Source organism: Salarias fasciatus, chromosome 2 (genome assembly GCF_902148845.1).
Source record: "Salarias fasciatus chromosome 2, fSalaFa1.1, whole genome shotgun sequence".
Classification (NCBI taxonomy): domain Eukaryota; kingdom Metazoa; phylum Chordata; class Actinopteri; order Blenniiformes; family Blenniidae; genus Salarias; species Salarias fasciatus.
In genome coordinates this window covers 18,406,005-18,427,989 of record NC_043746.1, presented here as the reverse complement: position 1 = coordinate 18,427,989, position 21,985 = coordinate 18,406,005, and the positions used below count along the sequence as shown (strand labels likewise).

Genomic DNA, 21,985 nt, shown 5'->3' with positions numbered 1-21,985 from the left:
GCACATCTCAGCCCGAAACGTGAAGGAAAGTCTCAAAATTAAAAAAAAAAAAATCAGGCCTTTCTCAGAAAAGGCACGCTCTGTGAGATTGGATGGTGAAAATAATGTTGGAAATGCCGGAAATGTAGAATATGAATAACTTTTCTGCATTTCCTGAAAAAAAATATGAAATAAAAAATAATTTATGAAAAAAAAGGCATGTTCATCTTCATCTGTGGTGAAAAGAAAGACACAAAAAAGGGAAGAAGTGTGAGCTCATTGTTCCCTTTTACAGGCTTCTTCTACTTTTTGTTTTTTTTTTTAGTCAGGGTTACTGTCAAACATTCGTGTGGTCAAAAAAGGATGTTGTATCAGTCATCAGTCAGCTCTGTGTTTAGAGGAGGACTGCAGTTTCTCTAATTTGTTGAAGAACCCTTTACAGGACTTTGACGTGAGTGAAAAGATGCGTCTGAGGCTCCAGATGCCCTGCGGGTCTCAGATGCTTCTGTCTCTGCCAGACACGTTGGTTTCACACCAGCTTTCAGTCAAATGACAGGAAGCTAAAATAGAGCACGGTCTTGTCATCATGTGGTTTTTGCGACCCGACCAAAATAACAAGCTAAAACCTGACTTGTGTCAAACTTCCTCCTCGACATCCAGCACTAGTGTTTTCTTTGTCCTGAATTCTGAAAGTAGGTCTGCAAACACCGGTTTTCTCTCCTCTCCCTTTGTAAGATCTGGACTTCGATCACATCACTACTTTGTGATTTTGTTATGGCCTGCTGCAGCTGCTAAGTTGTTATTAAGTTTCACAATGTGTCATGTCAAGATGTCTTTCACTTCCACAGTGAGGCACAACTGTGTTCTTTTAGTAAATACGAAAGCCTTTCCAGGGGCTGGCTTGGCCCGGGCACCAGGCCCCACAGATGTTCTGCTGCAGGATGGCAGAGCTCTTTCCTGTCTGCCTCTGTGTGTGTCTGCCCTGTGTCGGTCTGCCACCCACCCAGCATGTAACCCTGACTTCACACACTGCACTCTGGGAATTTCATAAAGTGGTAAAAGATGGATGGATAGGTATAATTCCCAAGTAAAACAAATCTGATGTGATGAAATGCTGGAATTACCTCCCAGGACTTTTATCTGTTTTCTACCGTGTCTTCATCTGAAAGTTGTTGTGAATCCTGACTAAACGCTTTGTTGAGTTATGATGACATCTCCATGAACTGTTGCAGTCCAGCTTTAAGCAGCAGAGAGGGCAGCAGCAGCAGCAGTCCTGAGCAGTGAATGCGAGAATCCATCTCATCAACAGGGTTTGGCTTTTCAGTTTCAGCGTGACCATGTGACTTCCTGACTTCTGCTCGTCACTCTGCAGCAGCTCCTCAGCCTTCCTCTCTGTGTTTTCTCTCTAACTTTGGCTGCAGCAGCACGGTGACAGAAATCCTCACCGATCAGGATCCGGCAGAGCTTTCGTTCTGCTTGTTTTCTGGCTGGAGAGTTCGCAGGAGCAGCGTGGGAGAAGATGCTGAGGCGAAAGCCCTCAAACGCTTCGGAGAAGGAGAAGGAGCAGGTGCAGAAGAAAAAGGTGAGCCGGGTTGTTTTGATTCGGTTTATTTGTTGTGGAAGAAGTGAAGAAAAACTCAGCGAATGTCACAAATGGAGGTTTGCTTTACGTGAAGTTTCCAGTCTGCTGTTCTGAAAAGGTTTCATCACTGGACACAGCTGTCAGTGTGTCAACACGGGAGGTCAGCTGGAGTTGGTGGAAGCTTCATGGTCAAGTCGAGCTGTATCACACACCAACAGGCTGAAAACTGTTGAAAAGTTCAGCGAGAAATATTTGAGTCCGAAACAGAACATTTGACATTTTCCCATCCAGCCTCTGGCACCAGCTGGAGCTCTGAGAGAAAAGTTAAGTTCTGCTCAGACGGAGTGAATCATCGTGCAGATGTGGACTGAGTCACAGAGGCTTCTGCGGCTTCTGCTGAGAGACAGATTGAGCCTCCTACGCTCGACACCAGTGCCCTTATTTTCCGTCCTCGGCTCCTCGGCCGCGGTCTGATTCACGCCTTGTCGTTACACCTCTGGTTGCCTTCGCGCTCCACAGTCATCTCGAACGCGTAATTGTCAGCAGCAGTAAATGGAGGCTGCAGGACGTCTGCGCTGCGGTCATCAGCCTTGGCAAAAAGTCTGAGTTAGGTTTTCAAGAAGCGAGGCTGAGCGGAGCAGAGTTACCAGCTAAAGGTGGTATTATAAAGGTCAGATGAGTCTCTGGCGGTTCAATCCATCGGGTTAGACACAGACGGACTGGATGTCCGCAATGATTGGCTGTCAGCAGTGGAAGATTCGCTTGTTTCCTGTGGTTTCAGCAAGAGATCAGCTGTGATAAGGTTTTGCATTTGATGAAGCTATGTGGAAAATTTGATGAATAAATTCATCCAAGGCAACAAAATGAAGCTCCTAATGGGGAAATTCTGCAAAACAGATCAAAGTTTAGCTCTTCTGGTTCAAAATAAAAGTTGATTTTGAAGATACTGTGTGCTGGTGGCCGACTCAGGTGGAAGGTTAAGCTCTGTATTCACACATCTAAGCTTTGTTTTCGCACAAATATCATTCACTCAACATCAGGGGAGAGAAATATGTGGCCCACAAGACAAAATCATCCTAGAAGAGGATTGTTATTCTAAATATCGATGTCGGTTCAAATCTGAACATAACATAGTTGTTATTGTGGTTTTCAGACAGGCCTGCTGGTTGGGTTACAAACCGTCATGTGTAAAAGAAATGGTCATATCAGAGGCTGAGACCACGTCTGCCGTCATGTTTAGAGCTCAGATAAAAACATAAGAAAGATGCCCTTGGTCCCATCAAGGGCAGTAATTTAAATCATGACACTTTTTGCTTACTTTTACATATTTAATTTTAGTACAGAGGATCGCTGCCGTCCAAACTGCTCTGGTCTAGCCTGAAGCCAGAAATAGTCGGTAGCAACAGGAAAATGAGCTGTTTTGTCATTTGCAAACAGCATTCGCTGAGTTTGTTTTTCATGGGCTTATCCTGCAAAACTAAACTCTGCTGTGAGGACGTGCTACTGACAGGTCCCTTTTGAAACGGAGACTCTGGCTCTCAATGGGGCCTACCTGCATAAATAAAATAGATGTTATTATGAAAAATATTCAGCTGAGATCATTTGTCTCTCTGCTTTCATGCTTGAAATCAGCCCAGTAATGAGGACACTCGTTAGCTTTGACCTCTGTGGTGCATTAAGTCAGGCTGATGAATAGCAGCACTTTGTGTTTCCTGGAACTAAAAAACTAAATAAATCCTGCTGCAATAACACATTTAATGTCACAGATTCCAGATATTACCCTTCATCACTGTGTGAGGCTGAAACTGTTGCTTCTTCCACGAAGAGTCTTTCTGCAGATTCATTCTCTTCACACACTGGAGACGATAAGCACACACAGTGTTTGCACAACCATGAGATCTGCATTATCAGCTCTGCACCGAGAAAACCACCAGAATGACTGTTTTAATTCAGCGTTTGATTCGATCTGTGTTCCCTCTTTGCAGCTCACCCTGCAGAGGTCCAGCAGCTTCAAGGACTTCATGAAGCCCAAGCCCACCTCGCCCGTCGTGGCCGACAAGGAGTTCAGCTTGGAGGAGAACGTGAGTGACTTCCCCTCAAACGAACAAATCGCCACAGGTTGGAGAAGTAGAAGTGAACGCTCAAGTTCCTAAACAACGGTTCCTACTCGTATTGTATCACAGCCTTCCCCATTGAAATGTCAGTGCGTCCACACAAACTGCCACCAGTCACAGCGGCTGCAGCCGATGTTTCAAAGTCACACGACCCGCCGATCACTTCCCAGCAGCACTGGGCCAAGTGGGTGGAAGTCGCAGCGAACAGAGCGAGTAAAGAAGTGGAGAAGCGGAGAGGAAGTAAGAAGGAGAAGCGTTGCTCGGAGGCCCGGGGACGTGCAGACAGGATGTGAAGCGGGGCGATGCAGAGATAGACTTTGCATCAAACAAAGACGCTCCAGTTCTGAGAAACGAGACTCACGTCGTGCGTCGTGCGTCTTTGTTTCAAGACGTCAGCTTCAAATCTGTCAAGAGGACGACCGTCAGCCTCAACGTCTCTGCCTCTGTGTCTAGTTTTGATTCTTTGTTTTCCTTCTCTGTCTCACTTTTTCTGTCCCCATATTTACATATCTCTGTCTTTTTATCTCCCACTGACTCTTTTTCTTATTCTGTCCCTTTCTTTGTCCTTGTATCTTTGGTGTTTCTATATCTTTGTTTTTTTCTCTGTATTCTAAAACCACTATTGCACCAAATAAAACAAAAGGCATGAAATAAAATGCTGAACAGATTAGTATCTGTCCTTCTGTACTCAGAAGACTTATGTACACAAAAAAAGTGACAAAAAAAAAACATAACTTTACAGCAAATTGCCGCTAAAACACATTATTATAAAATACACTACTGGGTTTTTGATATCTTTAAAAAAAAAGAATCTATTCTTGTCTCTCAGCTGTTCCTCACTGCTTCATACAAACAGTTTTTAGTGATGAGTGCACAGAAAGTTTGTCTTCAGGCAGATTTTGTGTCACTCCTTCAGAAACTGTTCTCATGCAGCTTGACCACAACACAGTGCAGCTGCCGGCATGTGTGTGACTTTGCGGTTGCGGTTTTGTGTTTACATTTAACGCCCATTACTACTGGTAATGGTAGACTATATAGGCAGCGGTTGATCACAGATGTAGTTATTTTGTGTGCCAAAAATCTATTTACAATTTTAGCAGTCAGCGATTACACACACATACATTGACTGTTGAAATCTGTAACAAATAACACAGTTCACATCCAACACACAAAACTTTAACTCAGTGAAGATGTTTTCCTTGCAGCTTTATATTGCCTTATATTTTGTTTTGATTGGTTCATGTGGTGCATGATATGAAATCAGTCCAATTGTTAATTTTTAATGAGCCTTTGTTCGAAATATCGGTGTCAGATCTGCACCTTGGCATCAGATCAGACAGAAAATCTGTGGCGTTGCACATCACAAGTCTACAAGTCTGCTGTTTTCAGTGTGAGAAAAAAAAATACATGTATGAAAGGGTCTCAAGCTTTGCTGCGGTTTTTAAAATGCCCTCATATTTTAAAGTTCCTGATGATCTTTGTTTTCTTTGACTCCCAGCCGGCGGAGGGCCTGACGGCAGACGAGGCAGTGAAAAGCGGCAGCAAGCTGGGAAAGAAGTGGCGTAACGTCATCTCCCGCACAATGACCCGCAAAACATCCAAGATGGTGCAGAAAGCTCTGGCTGAAGAAGGGGTAAGAACAGTTTTACTGTCTCTTATGTTCCTTCAACCTGACCAACATGAAGGTCACAGCACAGACACACTGGAACAGTTCTCACAATAGTTGAGTTTGTCTCCCTCTGGTGGACCAAGACATTTCTTCACATCTGAATGGAATGTTACTGAGTACATTCAGGTTGAGGGTGTCCATTTAATACTGTCTTACAAATGGACAGGATCAAGTGAAATTATTCCAAAACACTGTATTTCTGGGGTTTTTTCCAGATTAAACAATTTTTGAGAAGGACGCAAATAGCAGTTTTCATTAAATGAGTTGCCATCATTCTCATAAATCCTTGGGGTAGATGCATCTGGATTTGTCATTTTGATAGTGAGGATACCTTTTTTTTCACAATGATTATAATCTGCTGATGGCTGGATTAAAGGTTAGGATAGCAGACTTTTGCTGGTTCAAATCCCACAGTTGTGAAACCTGACTCGTTCTCTCTTTATATTTTTATTAACTTGTGATTTACGGTCCCCATTAAAAATACAATCTCCAATAAGCTCTAGGATTCTTATTTTTCTGCAGTTTGACATATATTTGCATAAGTTAAAGGTGAACTGACCTTTGACCTGCGCTGTTCTCCTTCAGGGGGAGAGCGGGGAGGAGCTGTCTCCCGTCTCCTCGGACTTTCTCCCAGACCTGAATGCAGGTCAGAGGACGTCCGTGTGCTCGTCGGGCTCCGAGGACACGATGCCGAGCCCCGTCTCCCGCCAGCTCTCGGGCAGTAAGTCCAAACCGGAGCTTCACAACGATATTCGTCAAATCGACACTTTTCAGAGATGCACACAGTACAGTCAGGCTGATCCCTCATTTCATTTCAGAAGACGATCAAATTACTTTTAATGTGTCTGTAAACCTCAAATTCACTCCAGGTCAATGCAACAGATTTACAAAAATAAGCCTCAGAACACTGAGGCTGACTAACAGCAGTTTCCATGGCAACGCCTATTGACCGAGCCTGTTTGGAATTTGTGGTTTGTTGATACTGTTTCTGAGCAGCGAGATGCCAAATGTTTCCCAGGAAAAACTCTTCTAGATGGCAATTTTCTCAAGGAGACGAAGCTTTTCTGCCAAAGTGAAGCTCCCTGAATGTTTCGAGCCTGAAATTTGTCAGAAACAAAAGAATCATTTTAATTTTTTAATAGAAAGCACATATGAACAGTGTATACAACACAATCGGTGCTGATTTCAGTCTGAATCTTTCCAAACCATCAGGATTGTCATTTTCCTGTATCCATGTGGATATTCCCACAGTGACTGACTCTGCTTCTTGTCCACCGTCCCCAGGCAGCGACAGACAGAGTCTGGACAGCGGCTACAGTCAGAGGGACAGCATGAGGCTGGAGGACAACGGCACCTCATACACCGGGCCGTTCTGCGGCCGCGCTCTGGTCCACACCGACTTCACGCCCAGTCCCTACGACGTGGACTCCCTCAAACTGCAGGTGAGCGTGAAACTTTGGTTCGCTTTCACCTTAGAGCTCAAATGCTGAGATTGCATGTGGGCAGAGCAGGTTACACACTGATGCAGACCAGATCCGTGACTGTTTTCACACCCGTTGACAGAAAGGAGACATCATCCACATCATCGAGAAGCCGCCGGTGGGCACCTGGAGCGGGAAGCTCAACAACAAGGTGGGCTCCTTCAAGTTCATCTACGTCAACCTGCTGCCCGAAGACAGCCCTCCTGTCAGGAGGAGGCGGTGCGACAGTAAGACCCGCAGGGGGAACTCCAAACCCAAGACCCTGGAGGAGGTGCTGGACAGCATGGGCCTGTCGGTGAGTCCAACGGAGCCGGACGCTCGCCGCGCCGGACGTCCGAGCGGCTCGCCTTACGCGTGTGAGACGGTGTGTTTCAGGAGCTGGGCTCGCTGCTGTCCATGCACGGCTTCCAGAGCCTGGAGGACTTCTCGGGTCTGAGAGCGTCTCACCTGAACGAGCTGAACATCACCGACCCGGAGCAGCGCGCCAAGATCCTGAACGCCACCGAGCTGCTCAGAGACTGTGAGTCCGCAGTAAACCCCGAGGCGCTCAGTCTCATCACGGGAGAACAAACTCATCCACTATTTCCACCACGTCCTACAGAACGTCTCAATCAGGAGGTTCAGGCTTTTTCTGCCTCTGCCACATAATTAGGGACATTTAATGGTCGGCTCGCAGCGAGTTACGCTCACAGTTTGCAGTCAAACAGCCTTGAATTGACGTTTTTCGGGATTTTAATTTGCATTTTAATGAGCTCCAGCAGTGCAGCAGTTCCTCGTGACTGGACGTCTAAATAAAGCAATTCTCACCCGATTCTGCTGTGAGACGGAGAATCCAGCAAGTTCGATCTAATCAGAAAAACATGAAACAAGAGTGTTTCTCATTTTTGATGCTGATCAAACTATTGTCAGCTCAAACAGAGGAACTCGAAATGTCTCACAAATTAGTTTTCGTGTGTTGCAGCTGAAGAGGAGTCTGAGCCCGAGGAGGACGTCAAGGAGCCGAGGGACTCCGGCTGCTTCGAGAGCTCAGAGAACCTGGAGAACATCCGCGAGGAGCCGAAGACGGAGGAGGAGGAGGCGGAGAAGGACGGGCGGCTGGAGGCGGTGCAGGAGCAGCTGCAGGAGCTGAACATAGACGAAGGGTCCTGAGAAGTCACTTCTGGATCTGAGGGAAGCTGGACGCAATTTCAATCCCCTTAAGGTCTCTTTTGGGGGAAGAGGCCGGACTATTGACAGCGGTGGATCCTGAAACCCGGACGAGCATCGGGGGTCTCAGTCTGACGGATCACTCGGTAAAGCAAGAAGCACAAGTTACTGCATCGCTCACAGACTTTTAAAGAAAGAGGCTTTTATCTTGAATTACGCTGGTGTCGTGAACTGTCTTATTACGATGTAATTATTAAGCGTTTCTTGTGTGTGTGTTTGTTTGTGTGTGTGTATAGTTGTCTCAAATGTTTCCAGTTCTCATTTAAACAAGAATGTTGAAACTTATTTTTTTCCTTTTTCCTTACACTGAGTTGTGTTACCATAATATTGTGTATATAGAGTTTCAATAAACACAGATTATTGTGAATGTATTGCAGCCTCTTTTTTTCATTTCCTCATCTACAAGTTCTTTTATAAAAAAAAGCTCGGTACAGGCTGGGGTCTCGCACTTCAGCTGGTTTCTAGCTTTTGTAATGTAAAAAGGGAAGTTTTAAGGTAATCATATAATATCTTTAGTTTAAAATTCTAATACCTACAGAAGTTTGCTAGCAAATCAAACCAACTTTAATGCAATACCACTTAGTACCACAAGATGGTGTAGTGAGTCAAAGTGACTTTACGTAAAATGTACATACTGCACCTTCATGTAGCTGAAATGGGAAAATTCTCCATCAAGCAAAATGTTTCTTTTTCCAGCAGCATTAGAGTACGTTGCTGTTTTACCTGTTCCGTTGCAAATCTTTCCCTCCCTGCATAAAGCTGTAATCTGCCTGTTCTGACCTCTAGAGTGACTGAATTTATGCAGTTTGGAATTATCCAGGGACACAAATGTCTGGGTGTAGAAAACACGTCCTCTGCTGAATATTTAACACCACAGCTCAGCTGAAATCCTGAATCTGAAAGAAAACTACCTTCCAGAGACAAAATGTTATAATAAGACAATGTTGTTTATTTACCAGACACACTGATCATGTAAAAAAAAAAAAAAAAAAAGTGAATAAATTGGATAAAATACATATAATCACAGTGTTGATACCAAACAAAGTGAACATAAATAAGCGTTCCATCAATGGTAATAGTACTGTATCTGTATACATAATGCAATGTAATAGATGGATCAGAGCATTCAGGTCTGATCAGTTTTAACACAGGTTTCATAAATACAAGATCTCAGCTCGGTCACTCTCTAACCTTCAGATTTAAAAAACAAGAAACTAATAAAACAAAAATGTGACTGTCCCTTCGAAAACCTTTCCCAGAACACAAACGTTCCCTTTAATTGAACTTCAACATCTACATTCTTGCTTCGCGGTGACAACGTCCAAAATCACCAAACTGTCTTTGAATACTTTCCACAAAGAAATCTCATCAAGCCTCCAAAACACAGCTTCAATAGTGTTTCATTCAGGTCAATATTAAATAATTTCACAGAAACAAATCTGCTGCAACACATTACAGCTTCTTTCAGCGCAGATGAGTCACTACACTCCAAATTTCACATTTATCTGGAGCTCTACGTTTATTGATTAGAGAAAAGTGCCAAGCAACAATTTTTTTAAATCTAATTTTGCTGATTTCTGCCTCCCAGATGTAAACATTTGTTAAACTTGAGTCCAACTGTCCAATATTGTCTTTCAACTCTTGTTTTTCATCCACAGATGGATCGCGAATGAAGTATTGTTAGTGTTGTTCTTCTAGAGTCTTCATAGATTATCCTCAAATGAAACACAATAGAGCTACCCACAATCCCTGGTCATTTCTGATTTTAAAACAATTTAGGGAATTAAAGAGGAACTGAGGCATTTATGAGTTTCATAATAAATCATGTCGGGCAGAGTCTGATACAACGCTGCAATTTCTACACTATATTTCACAAACACCGACTCCGTCTTGCATACAACACAATCACTGGAACAAACTCTCAGCTATCAGCTAACATCATTTAAATACGAGGGACTGGCTTCACTTTGTGTGGACGTCTTCCCTGCGGACGGTCTCTGCCACCAAGGCAGAGACTAAATAAAGTTCTCTCTGCGGCGACGAGCCGGTCGGCTGTGGAAGTGTTGAGAAAAGCAACGGCCACAGCGGAAACGTGACTTTTCTTATGGAAGAGAGACGACTGAGGAAGATCGGCTCTGCTGGATTTCACTTCACCCCCTTCATCCTCGCTCACAAACCCAGACGCTTTTATCTATACCGCCTTCAACAATGGCTTTACTCGGTTTATTCTGCCTCTAACTTATTGGTTTCCAACCAGTACGACCTTTATAACCCACTCCTATCAAACACTGATTATTCCTTCAGAAGATTTAAAAAAAAAAAAAAATGCTGAATAAACAAACGGGAATGTGTAGAGCTGCAAATATTAATCAGTTAAACAGAAAAGTAACCAGTTATTCTTCTGGTGGATTATAATCAAAAAATAAGGGACTTACACTGAAGCTACAAACCACCTAGCGTCAGTTGTCCCTTCTTGTAATACCAACTTAAACCACCAGATGGTGCAGGGAGCGATCTACAAGTGCCACCAAATCACCTAACTAAAATCTTAAACATTGTACTTTTAAATTCCCTGACTGGAAATTTTATCCGAAAAGAAAATAAATACTTTGCAGTTCGATGCTTTGATTGTAGGATATTTTAGTCTGTGACATAGTTCTCAAAGGTCTGATATTATGAAGACCAAACTACAAAGTGGTTTCACATAAAAACAACCAGGTTGATGGTTTGTTGTGGCCCTACAAAGTCAAAATGTCCATCTATCAATATAGGTGTCCTAGACATGAAGCTGCAGCTCACAGCAAGAGCTTTAGGATCTGGAGGCAAGTTGTTTTAACCTCTCGCAGCTTTCATAATGAAGAGGCAGCGAAGAGCATCGCTCAACTCTTCAAACTGTGGAAAACTGGAAAAACCTATGAATTAAAATATCTAACCAATCATGTTTTGGTGACGTACCACATGGATACAGATCAGCTTCATGATGGATCGATACTAGCACTGTCTTTTTCTGCAAACCACAAATAATTTCATTATTCTTGTTTGGGAGTTCATTTACAGATTCAGGTTCAGCTTTGATAAACAAACAACCAGGCACCTGAACTTGTAGTTTTGGTGTTTAAAGATTTTGAAATTGCGAAGTTTCACGCAAACCATGACCTTCTTCCCAAGCCGAAGGAGAGTTTTTGTGACGTACCCACATTACATTATACAGACTGAGTCACAACCTTACCAAAACCTAACTAAGCAGTTTTCAAACCTTAACGGTGTTTTTCCCTGAAAGGAACCATATTAAATGCTTCAACCTGCAAATTCATTGTGTTGCCACATTTATTACACAGGCTTACGCAAGGTCATGACGGGAAACATTCAACATATTCAGGGTTTGCAGAAACAACGCCAACGTTGACTTTGACCCGGCTGGACATGTTTTTTCTGTCTATCCATCAAATAATGATGATCAAACCTTCCTTTTCTCTACCTGGAGGATCTATTCAGCTGTTGTGTTTTTCTGGAGTTGCCACTGGAAGTCATTTCAACTTGCTCTGTGGATTTGGGTTGTTTTCACCCTTCCTGCTGCACCAGGGATGCAAACCTGGGTCCCCCACAGTCCAGGTGAAGACGTGACCGTCTGATCAGCCTGGTTGAGAACCATGCTGTTCCTCCTCTGACACTATCAGGGCGGTCTGACGGGCTCCACAGCTGCTACATTAAGGCACTGTCACTATGAGTGTCTGCGCTCATCAGGCCTTTTTCTCACTCTCTCTCTCTCTCTCTCACACACACACACACACACCCACACACGCACACACACACACACACACCGGCTGTGTCACTTCCTTCTGCTTTCCGAGTACCATCATTACACTCACATCCTGGGTTGTATAAAAATGGAAGGACGGGCATAAAAAACGATGCATGTTAGTGAGAACAGTACTGAATGCAGCAGTATCAGAATACAAGGTAGACTTTGCCTGGAAGGATGTTTCGGGATTTTCTCAGCTCGGGATTTTCACGTTCTTGTCGTGTTCACGCTTCCAGAACTGGTTCACGTCTTCACAGCGCCGATCCGCTGGCCCTCTTATGGATTTGCATAGGGCATGTACATGTATGTACAACACAAACTGACCGTATGAAGTTTCTCAGCGTGTTCAGAGGTAATACCTTCCGTCTCTGCCAGATGCTTGAAAGCAGCATATACGAACTTGTATGTCACAATAAATGTCATAATACAGTTTTAAATAAAGAGCCAATGCAGTACTGACAATCACAGCGAGCCCACCTGTGCGAGGGCCAAACACTGGGAGAGTGTTTTTTTTTCTTTCTTTGTCTGCATGTTTTTCCAGCAGCTTCTCTCCTGTTGGGTGTCTTTTCCATGCAGTGCCCAAGAGACGGAAAGCTGCTGACTTTCCATTTGATCAGTCCTCCTGCAGGAGTGAGCCGTCAGTCACGCGGCTCTGCAGCGGCCGGAGAGGAGAGGAAGGACGAGGAGGAGCTGCGGTGAGAACTCGGAAGTCGGAGGATGAACCGAGCCGCCCGCCGTGCCGCAGGCAGACATCGATCGGTCATGTTTCAGTTTGTGAGCGGGCAGGACGCCGGTGGGGCGGGGGGAGTGGCTCCGACTGGAGCCGGCCCCCGGTGCGGCTAATGGCTCTTGTCCTTGGCGATGGATGCCTCTGCGTCGGTCTCGGGCGAAGCCAGGGGAGGGAGCTTCTCGTGGGGCTCCTCCTTGGGGGAGGGGCTCTTCTCCGCCGGGACGGGGACGCCGGGCTTGGCTTCGTCGGGTGTGTGCTCGTTGGGGATGAGCGGAGCCGTGGTTTTCTGCAGGCAGAGGACAGCGTGCTGAAAAGATGCAGTGAGAGCCGCTGATCACAAACTGAAGGGAATCAGAGTCTTGAAAAACACCGAACACTTCGCACAGTCTCTACACGAAGACTGAAAACCTGCAGCGACGTCAGGTTTCATTATAACACACTGCATCTGCTGCTGTCTCTCATTAGAACACACTCGTTTGATTAAACAAGACCTGCATGAAGCTAAAATAGGGACTGAAATACAAATAAGAACCAAGTTTGCAAGGCAATGAGGAGCCCACATAGCAGAGACAGTCGATTATTAGTTATATTCTAATAAAATATTTTTTTTAAAAATCCACTTTTAAATTAGCTTACAATAAAAATTACTCATATATTTTCAAATACTGAATCTGCAGTCATCCTGCTTGTACAGCCCGCTCTCTCCCCTGTAGTTAGTGCGCAGCACCAACATTGGGGTGTCACAGTGAAACGTGTCATCCAAAAGATTGTGTGACCTGCAGCGTCGGTGGTGTCAATCACAAAATCTGACAAAAACAGGCCGAGTCTGTGGTGTCGAAAGGTCTGAAACACTGTTTTATCCACATTGTTTTGCCTTTAGAATCGTTTTATTCACAGTCACACAAAATGTCGAATTTGTCAAATGATTAGAGAACATTTCTCAGATTCACAGCTCTTTAATTTTTCTCTCAATATCAATTATTGATTAGCTACAAGATAAAGGAAAGTGCAGCTATGATTTATTAGTAATGATTTCGCGTCAAGAAACAATATGTTTTGACACCACAGAAAAGCATCATTGGAGCTCTGTGGCTCTGCTTTTATGAGCTTTGACCGACAGCGGATGGAGGTTTTGCAGCTTTGTTTGAACATTCTAAGTATGCTCTTCTTCCTTCTCCCTTTCCTGAATGTAAAACCAGACGAGCACAGATCGTGTTGTCTCTTCCATATTGATTTCTTATGTCTATGTTCTTTCTTTTTTTTGCTTTGTTTATTTTGTTTTTACATGTTCGAAATAAAGCTTCATTCATTCACAAAAAAAGAGAAAAAAAACATCCCTTGAAGACCAGCCGATGCTAAACTGGCGCGCTCCAAACAAAACAGATTGAAAGGTTTCTATATTGAACTAAACTAATAGTTTGGAAACATTAACATGGAAACTAAATCTGCTGTACAGTAAGTGTGTGCATGCAGGCATAAAATGGCTCTTCTCTTCTCATACGCATCGTCGCTTCACTGTCTGCCACTGGTTTCCTGTTTAATGTCTGCTCTGCATCCACATTCGTGTGTGTGTGTGTGTGTGTGTGTGTGTGTATACCGTGGTCTGTGGCTCCGGGTTGCTGGAGGAGGAGGAGGAGGAGGGGGGGGCGGCGCCGGCTGCAGAGACAGCCGAATCCTCCTGCATCAGTCCTCGTCTGTCCAGGACGCTGGAGGGAGAGAGGAGACGGACCATCAGTCAGCGGCTCCGTCCAACTCGCTCACTCGCCGAGAACGAGGCGACGGACAGAAGACGGATCTGCGGGAGTGTGATCTGTGACGGCCGTCGACAGGAAGCTCACAGACAACACAGAGAGTCAGACATCAAGCACAACCTACAGAACGAGAAAAAGATTCCACTCTTTGACGGAGACCGAACGAAGCTGCTGCTCATGGCATCAAAAGGCATTTTAATAACCGTCACATGGAAATGAAGCTATAACAAAAGATACTAATTGTGTTGTTGCAACGACCCTGAAGGCATCAGACATCAAATTCAGATTTATAAATTATTACAAAAACCCTTTACATCTTTGAAATCACGTCATGATAAAGTTAAAAAAACACACAAGTTAAAGCCACTACTGTGGAAAATTTTAAAGCAAGCCGTTTCTCCCCACGATGCTCTTTCCTCTGCATCGGCCTCTACACTGATCATGTTGCACCGGGTCGCTTTGTTTTAATCAGACAGGACACAGATTCAAGGATTTTCATCTGTAGAGGCCAAATAACAAGAATCACGACATCTGACTCCCCAATCAGCAGCATGTTACATTTTCACATTTCAGGAGATAATTTTATATAATTGAATATTTTGTGTTTATTGAAGTTTCACTGGACAGGTTTATGGATTCTCTCTTGTGTGGCGAGCTACAGAGCCGACGGTTTGATATGTTTTAGTACCACGTGTAACTTGGTGGGTGCAAATGAGCGTTTCCTCTGTGTTCCCTGCCAACCAGAGAGGTGGTATCATTTGTGAATCCCCCACACGGCACATCAGAGGCGGCGTGTGTCAGATACCTCGGGTACGTGGGCCCACACAGCACCTCGCAGCAGTTTTTGATGATGTTCTTGTGACTGTAGGGGTTCTGCACTCTGTTCTTCCCCGACCACGATCCTTTAATCTGTGCAAGAGAGAGAGGAAAGAAAAAAAAAAAATTCAAGTGTCACGCCATCAGCCAACATCAATGCAAACTGCTCTCGGTTCCCCTTTCATGAAAAATTTCCCCCGCCCCTCCCACCGCTATACCTTATTCAAAAGCACAGCACCATTTTTAGTCGCGATTCCCCCGGGCTCAGGTTTGACCTACTAAAATCTGTCCTGTCAGGATTTAATGATTCCTGGTTTAATGGGAACTCTGCGTGCCGACTGGTACGAGCGGGCGGAGCGCCGAGAAGACTGAAGCCACTTTAATAATTCATTGAAAAATCCAGAGAATTCATACAAACAGTTTTTCCCCCCCCCCATTGATGGAGTCATTTCTCACTGCAGAGCAGGGTGTACAGAGCACTGCTCAGCTCTCACCTCTCCTCTTTTCTTTCCTCTTTCAGAGGCTTCAAGGGCAAAAAAAAAAAAATCACCTGAGCGATCCTCCCTATGGAGTCAGAACTGCACAATTACATCAAAACACTCCAGACGTGCGTCAGTTACACACATTTCATTATATTAAAATTAAACTGTATATATCGGTGAATCTTTCGCTGTTTTATTTCTATTCTCTGTATTTACATCACTCTGAACGTCATGGCTCAGGAACACTGTGGTGCAGTGGTGAGCACTGTGGCTTCACCATGGAAATAATCCTGGGATTTATAGGTGGAGTTTGCATGTTTTCCCTGTGCCTGCACTTGTTTCAGTCTGGTATTTCCCCCTCCACGGTGCAAAAAGATGCATTTAAGACTAATTAGCGACTGGTGCATTGTCCACAGTGAGTATGTGTGCGTTTATGTCTCACACAAACAGAAATGCAGAATGAAGATTGATGGAATTGATGAAAGATTGGTTTCAATCACAAATATAAATAAATAAATGGCAGAACTTTTTTAACTTCTTGATTTTTTGGTCAGCAGAAGCGGGGTCATCAAAGAATACTATCTTTCAAAACATTTCTTATTATTGTATATTTTCTTACCCAAAGACAGCTTATTTCCCTTACTTCTCACTGTATTGATTTTCTGTTTACTGTTTAATTTGTTAGCAGCAGCTTTGTGATTCAGTAATGTTTTGCTTTATTAATATGTTTGTATTTTCGCTGAATATTCCCAGTCTGAATGTGTGTGTGTGTGTGTGTGTGTGTGTGTGTGTGTGTGTGTGTGTGCGCGTGTGTGTCTGTGTGAGATATCGTCTCAGTCCAGCGGTGGATTTAATGAGCGTGCTCCTGCTGCTTTCCTTTAGCCGTTTTCTTTGCCTCCCAGTCTTCACACATGCCCGCCCCCCTCCCAGCTCCCTCCTCCCCCCCAGCTCCCTCCTCCCCCCGTTGTTAGCGAGGAGGCGTTTGAGGCTGCGAGCGGCCAGAAAGACATAACTGCAGACGCTGCTGCGCCTCCTCCGCACGGTTTCTGGGTTAACATGAAAACAAGTTACAATTAATTACTAACTTCACACATTTTTTTTTTTTTTAAATCTATGTATTTATTTATTATTACGTTGACCCATGAACCCTTTACACCACTCTGTGTAATATGAGAATTAGTTTGACACTCATACACTATAATGACTGTGCAAAAAGCACCTCAGCTCACCTGTTCTTACAGGGAAGCAGAGAAGCTGCATCAACAGTTTGGAAACACCTCAAGTTCAGACAATCGGTACAATTACTTCTCAGGAAGAGAAAAAGAGGGTTTGTGACTGCAAATACACTTGAAAAAAATAAGTTATCCCATAATTTCCTCAGTTCTACTTAGTATGGGAGGCAAACAATAGTTGGTTGCAGTAGTGCAGGGTGTGGCGGATCAACAAACACATTAGGATAAGATGAAAATGATAATTATCTTCTGGATAAAAAGGAAATAACGTGGCTGGAATTGAAACTCTGTTTTTCTGAGAAAGACACAAGATATGTTGTTGCTTTCATCTATTATGGATATAGATCGATCACTCTCAAACTCTTCATCTTCTGCGGCTTCCCAGCGTCTGAATCTTCCTCAGAGGTGAAAACAATGAAATGAGGAAAATTAGAGGGAAAAAGGAGAGGTGTGTGTTCTCAACCGTAAGGTGTAAAAGCAAAAAATTGCCAGAAAAACACAAAATAAAACCACCGAATTAGAATGTAGATATCACATTACGTTACAAAGTAAAGCCTTTCTCTCATTACCTTACAGCCCAACAGACTGTAGCTTATTCTTAGCTATCTGAAAACCTGCTGTTAAGAAGAAAATTGGCGTTTATGATTGCTGCAGCGGTCTGCTCTCACGCTGCAGTTTGCACTGACTGACCCTTCCGCCAGACACAAGAGAGAGTTTTTTATTTTTTTCCCCCGGTGCTGTCGATGTAGGTCAGCTGCTCGCCTCGGCGCTGCGTTCCTTTGTGCGTTCCCCTCCGACACTCAAGGTGCCTCCAATCTCCCCGTCCCCAACCGCCCCCCGCCCCCCCCCTCCTCCTGCCCCACCCCTCCCGCAGCCCGTGTTCTGGCAGCGCGCCCGACCCCTGCAGGTATCGATGCATCTATTATTAGGCCGATCACAGATGTTGAAACGTCCGGGCTGACAGCCGTTGTTCCAGCTCCCGGAGCAACGTGAACGGCGGGGAGCGGCAACATCGCACAGCCTCACTACCGACTCAATGAGGGGAAAAAAATGAGGACAGTCATCCCGCAGGAAAGAGAAAAAAAAAAGGGGGGGAATTATAAATTAATCATTACTACAAAGTATGAGTGCACTCTCTTGCTTTCAGCCATCTAGAACCCCCCCAGCACCCCCACCCCCTCCTCCACGGCTGCTGCTGCTGCTTCTCGTCAGAGCCGCCGCAGTAAGATGAGTCCTAACAAAGCCTCTGATGAAGTATACACGCCGTTAAAGTCAGTGTATACACAGCCAGCAGCCCCACAGCCACTGCCTGTGCGCATTCATCCACCTGCAACGCCACCACCGCTCATCAGCCGCTCCACGGGTGTGTGTGTGTGTGTGTGTGAGGTGACTGAATAACGACTCAGTGTAACACAATCAATACATTTCTTCCTTTGTGCAAGGGTGAGGAGCACAAACTACTACTGCTTTATGATAATAAAATAATAACAAACCACGTGTTTGATGTGACATTGGAATTGTTATTTTTTTTCTCTGTAAAAGTGGCTCAAACTGACTGTATAGTACCCGACACTATATAAATAAAGCTCAATTGAACTGGTTTCACACGGAAAGCCTTCTCAGTGGGATCATAATGCTAAAAGAAGTAAAAACTCAGAACCTATCATTGTTTCTAGGTGAGCAATTTTCGTATTTGTGTTATAATTTGGTCCTCCGCACCATCAATAAAGACCATGCGATCGTCGAATGTGGCTGTAATCAACCTGTTGCAGTCCGACAGATGCGTTGTGGGAAATGTTTCCATGTGAATTACATTCTTCTTCCTCATTTCCCTCATTGGTATTATTAAAAGCACATCATTCCTCACACAGCGAACTTACAGATTTCTGGCCTCAAAGTGTCTAAACTGGATAAAAATAAGATCTGAAACGTTCAGAATCCAGCGGACCGGCTTCAGGTGAAGTCTGACGTGAAAAGGAAACAAACAGTTGACACACAGTCTGTTTGTTTCAGCTCCAGCTTAGAGACGTTTTCTCCTTCCGACACGTTCTGTGTTTGCTCTCCCTTCGTTTACAATATAATAACCTCGTTTAACAAGCGGCGGTTTACCAGCGCTGTGTCCTTCAGCGCCGAGCCGGGCGGCGCCGTTGTCAGGGAAACAGCTCTGCGGTCCTAAAATTGGCAATGTTTACATTGCGTGTTTGTCTCCAGTCACGTGAAGTCAGGCAGTATTCACAGACTCTATACGTTCTCAAAAATAACAAATCAGAGACAAGTCTCAAACCCAACATCGAGGCTGAACGTGTGAGGATTAGATTTATTTGCAATCTTTTCATCTCGATTTTGAAGGATTTTATCCATCCATCCTTCAGTGGATTATTGTTCAGGACATTTCCATACGGAGTTTGCACATTTTCCCTCTGCATGTGTGGGAATTCTCATTTGTCCCACGGTCCAAAAACATGTTTGTTCTCGGTTTAAATATTAACTGGTGACTCTAAAATGCCCACAGATGTGACTGTAAGTGTGTCAGCGTCTCAGCGTGTTGCCCTGCGATGGCTCGGTGACCTGTGCAGGGTGCACGACCCTGACCTGGATAAAACTGCTCCGCAGGCAGACGGAAGCTCACAGAGGTAAAACAGGAACGCAAGAACGCAACCAAAAGACATCTAATCTAGTGAACACAACTTTGAGTCGAACATCACCTTAAGGGGAACATATTCACCACCTCAGAACGAAATAGTGAGTCAAAGTTTCTTCAGTTGCGTCTTGATTTCATTTACAAGTAAGATCGGGCAGTCTGCTCTGCAGTTTTCAGTTTTATTCATAATCACTTAGGTTGTCAGGCTTTCTGCAAACTTTATTCACATTTTGTTTCTTGGTTTGGACCAAGAATCAAATTTCTGTCTGGTTTATTTGCATCCTCCGAGCTGAAACGCCACAGCTGTGGCTTTAACGGTTATTCAGTAACAGGACGACACAGGGAAAGTTAAAAACTGGTGAAGTTAGAGATTAAAGTCAGAAAGTTAAAAGAGTTGAGAGCGTGAGTAAGTTTTGTGACTTTAGACGAACCCCTATGCCGCACATTCCTCATGGGAGGTCAACTTTCTTTCTGTACTGAAAAAAGCAATAGTTGCCAAACTTAAGCACAGAAAAGTTTAAGTTTCCTGTCGCGGCTGCTGCAGCGGACCCAATTTGTTTCAGAGTGATGTAAAGCCCAGGAGCCTGCTTCACTTACTGAGGGAAAACAGCGACAACAGCAGAAGGAGAGAGAGCTCACTCTGAGACACAAACAACTTCCTATGAAACGCAGTGATTGGGTGAACTCACGTCCTCGTTGGTGGTCTGGTTGAGAGAGATCAGGTAGGTGTGGAAGCCCGTCAGTCCCACCACCGACCACAGGGTGAAGAAACACACCAGCACCTCCAGCACAGTGAGCAGCCAGTTAAAGAAAACAGCAACAGATGTTTTCCACCGGACCGCCGCTCACTGAGCAAACAGCGAGCGGCCGGTTGACGGCACAACATTACGTAACCTGATTAAAGTCAGAGATGGTCAGTGGGAGGATAGAGACGACCGCAGAGACGGAGAGGTTTTACACTTATCATCCAGAAGATGTCATGAGGCCAGAGCACACATTCATTACAGAGAGGAGTGTAGCTTTAAAGTCACAATGATGCCGTTACTTTAGTTAGAGGGAGCGCGATCACTTCTCAGTTGTTTTCACATTCTTTATGAGCGACGGCTGATGGATATTGCTGAAGACTTTGCAGCAGGCTCTTAAAATTTCAGATTTTGTCAGAAAAATGTGAAACGTGGAAACTTCAACTCTGGGCGATTTATTACTTTTCAAAGCTGATTATTTTCAACAATTAATAAAAACATGTCTTAGGAAGTAACTCAACATCATGTCCATAACGTGCAATAATACAACTACCTAAAGACTCTCATGCAAAAAAAAAAAAACTACCACTGTTTTCGTGTTGTGGTGTTCTGTAGGAATGGAGGATTCTGTTGAGATCCTGTGCGTATTTTCACCAACAGCACAGAAATTATAAATAAGTACGGTGTATCTAATTCCACTGATGCTTGCTGCAACTATGACAACCTGCCCTCACAGCAATGCTGCTGTGTTCTGGTTTTAGAACTTAATCCACAGCTGTGCTCAGGGTTTAAAGGATATGTTCCAGGTGTTTGCTTCAAAGTGTTCAAAAAGCCATTATCCACTGAGCCTGCGAAGAGAAAAACAGAGAAGAGGGGGAGATTTACTCACTGAAAAAGACAATTCTTACTATAAAACATGTCATTAAGACTCTGTATAGCTGTTTTCATTTAGTTATTTGCATTTTCCTGGTGTCCCTGACGGGCTACTCACGCATGACCACGTGGACGATGTCGAAGGTGAAGATGTAGATGGTGAGGAGGGACAGCGACAGCGTGAACAGGTAGAAGTATCGGTAGTTCCTCTTGCCCACACAGTTTCCCACCCACGGACAGTGGTGATCGAACCGGTCTGCGTTAAAAGAAAAAAGAGATTAAAGAACTGATTGAGAGACATTGGAAATATGCCGGAACCTGCAGAAATCAAGCAACTTCACAAATGAAAGCAGCGTTAAAAATAGACTAGATTCAGCTCTTTCAGTCACACATCGCCGTCCGTAGACCTAAATATAGCCGCTTGCCTCCTCCGTCATCTGGAGCGGAGCCAGATCAGAGCGGGGCAGGGTCAGACGGACAACGGCAGGTAAACAACTCCTGTTACTGCCGCACTCTGCAGATGGAGTTTCACAACAATATACAGTAAACATCACAGCAGAAACACGAGGCGAGCTCCGGGGAGTAAACTGAAGCTCCACACGAGCAGATCCAAAAAACACACATTTTCTGCTGAAGCACTCTTGCATTACTTCTGCAACTGATGACTCTAATTTGCCCACAGATGTAAATGTGATTGTATTTTATAAAGCAGCATAGAAGATGTTTGAAAGGATGTTTTCAGCTCGTTTACACCAAATGCTCACAAAATCTGTACGACAACTTCAGCAGCCACCATGCTGAAGAAATCCTCTGTTGCTTCTGTAACTTAAAATGCCCGAAGACTGTGATATTTCCGTTAGTCTCTGGAGTTATTTTTAGTGGCT

The 21,985-nt window shown here is 44.3% G+C and overlaps 2 protein-coding genes across 5 annotated transcripts in view; one reads left to right on the top strand and one right to left on the bottom strand.

The window, feature by feature from the left end:
* The first annotated feature begins 1,329 nt into the window (after window positions 1–1,329).
* On the top strand, window positions 1,330–8,402 carry sash3 (SAM and SH3 domain containing 3). Its single transcript, XM_030116086.1, has 8 exons — window positions 1,330–1,561; window positions 3,547–3,642; window positions 5,174–5,308; window positions 5,930–6,065; window positions 6,629–6,786; window positions 6,908–7,120; window positions 7,201–7,345; window positions 7,787–8,402. Exons 1-8 carry the CDS (start codon window positions 1,499–1,501, stop codon window positions 7,972–7,974), a joined length of 1,134 nt encoding a protein of 377 aa, XP_029971946.1. The 5' UTR covers window positions 1,330–1,498; the 3' UTR covers window positions 7,975–8,402.
* Window positions 8,403–8,957: 555 nt separating this feature from the next.
* Window positions 8,958–21,985, bottom strand: part of zdhhc9 (zDHHC palmitoyltransferase 9) — a 34,088-nt gene continuing 21,060 nt past the window's right edge. For 2 of the 4 annotated variants that reach the window (XM_030107390.1, XM_030107408.1), the window contains exons 4-9: window positions 21,220–21,357; window positions 21,028–21,076; window positions 20,175–20,277; window positions 15,120–15,223; window positions 14,161–14,269; window positions 8,958–12,870 (exon numbers count right to left, since the gene is read on the bottom strand). In XM_030107390.1, the coding sequence (XP_029963250.1) occupies window positions 12,673–12,870; window positions 14,161–14,269; window positions 15,120–15,223; window positions 20,175–20,277; window positions 21,028–21,076; window positions 21,220–21,357 (701 nt within the window). In that variant the 3' untranslated portion in view covers window positions 8,958–12,672. The remainder of the gene's footprint in view (window positions 12,871–14,160; window positions 14,270–15,119; window positions 15,224–20,174; window positions 20,278–21,027; window positions 21,077–21,219; window positions 21,358–21,985) is intronic. The other 2 variants (XM_030107384.1, XM_030107400.1) reach the window with 2 other exon arrangements.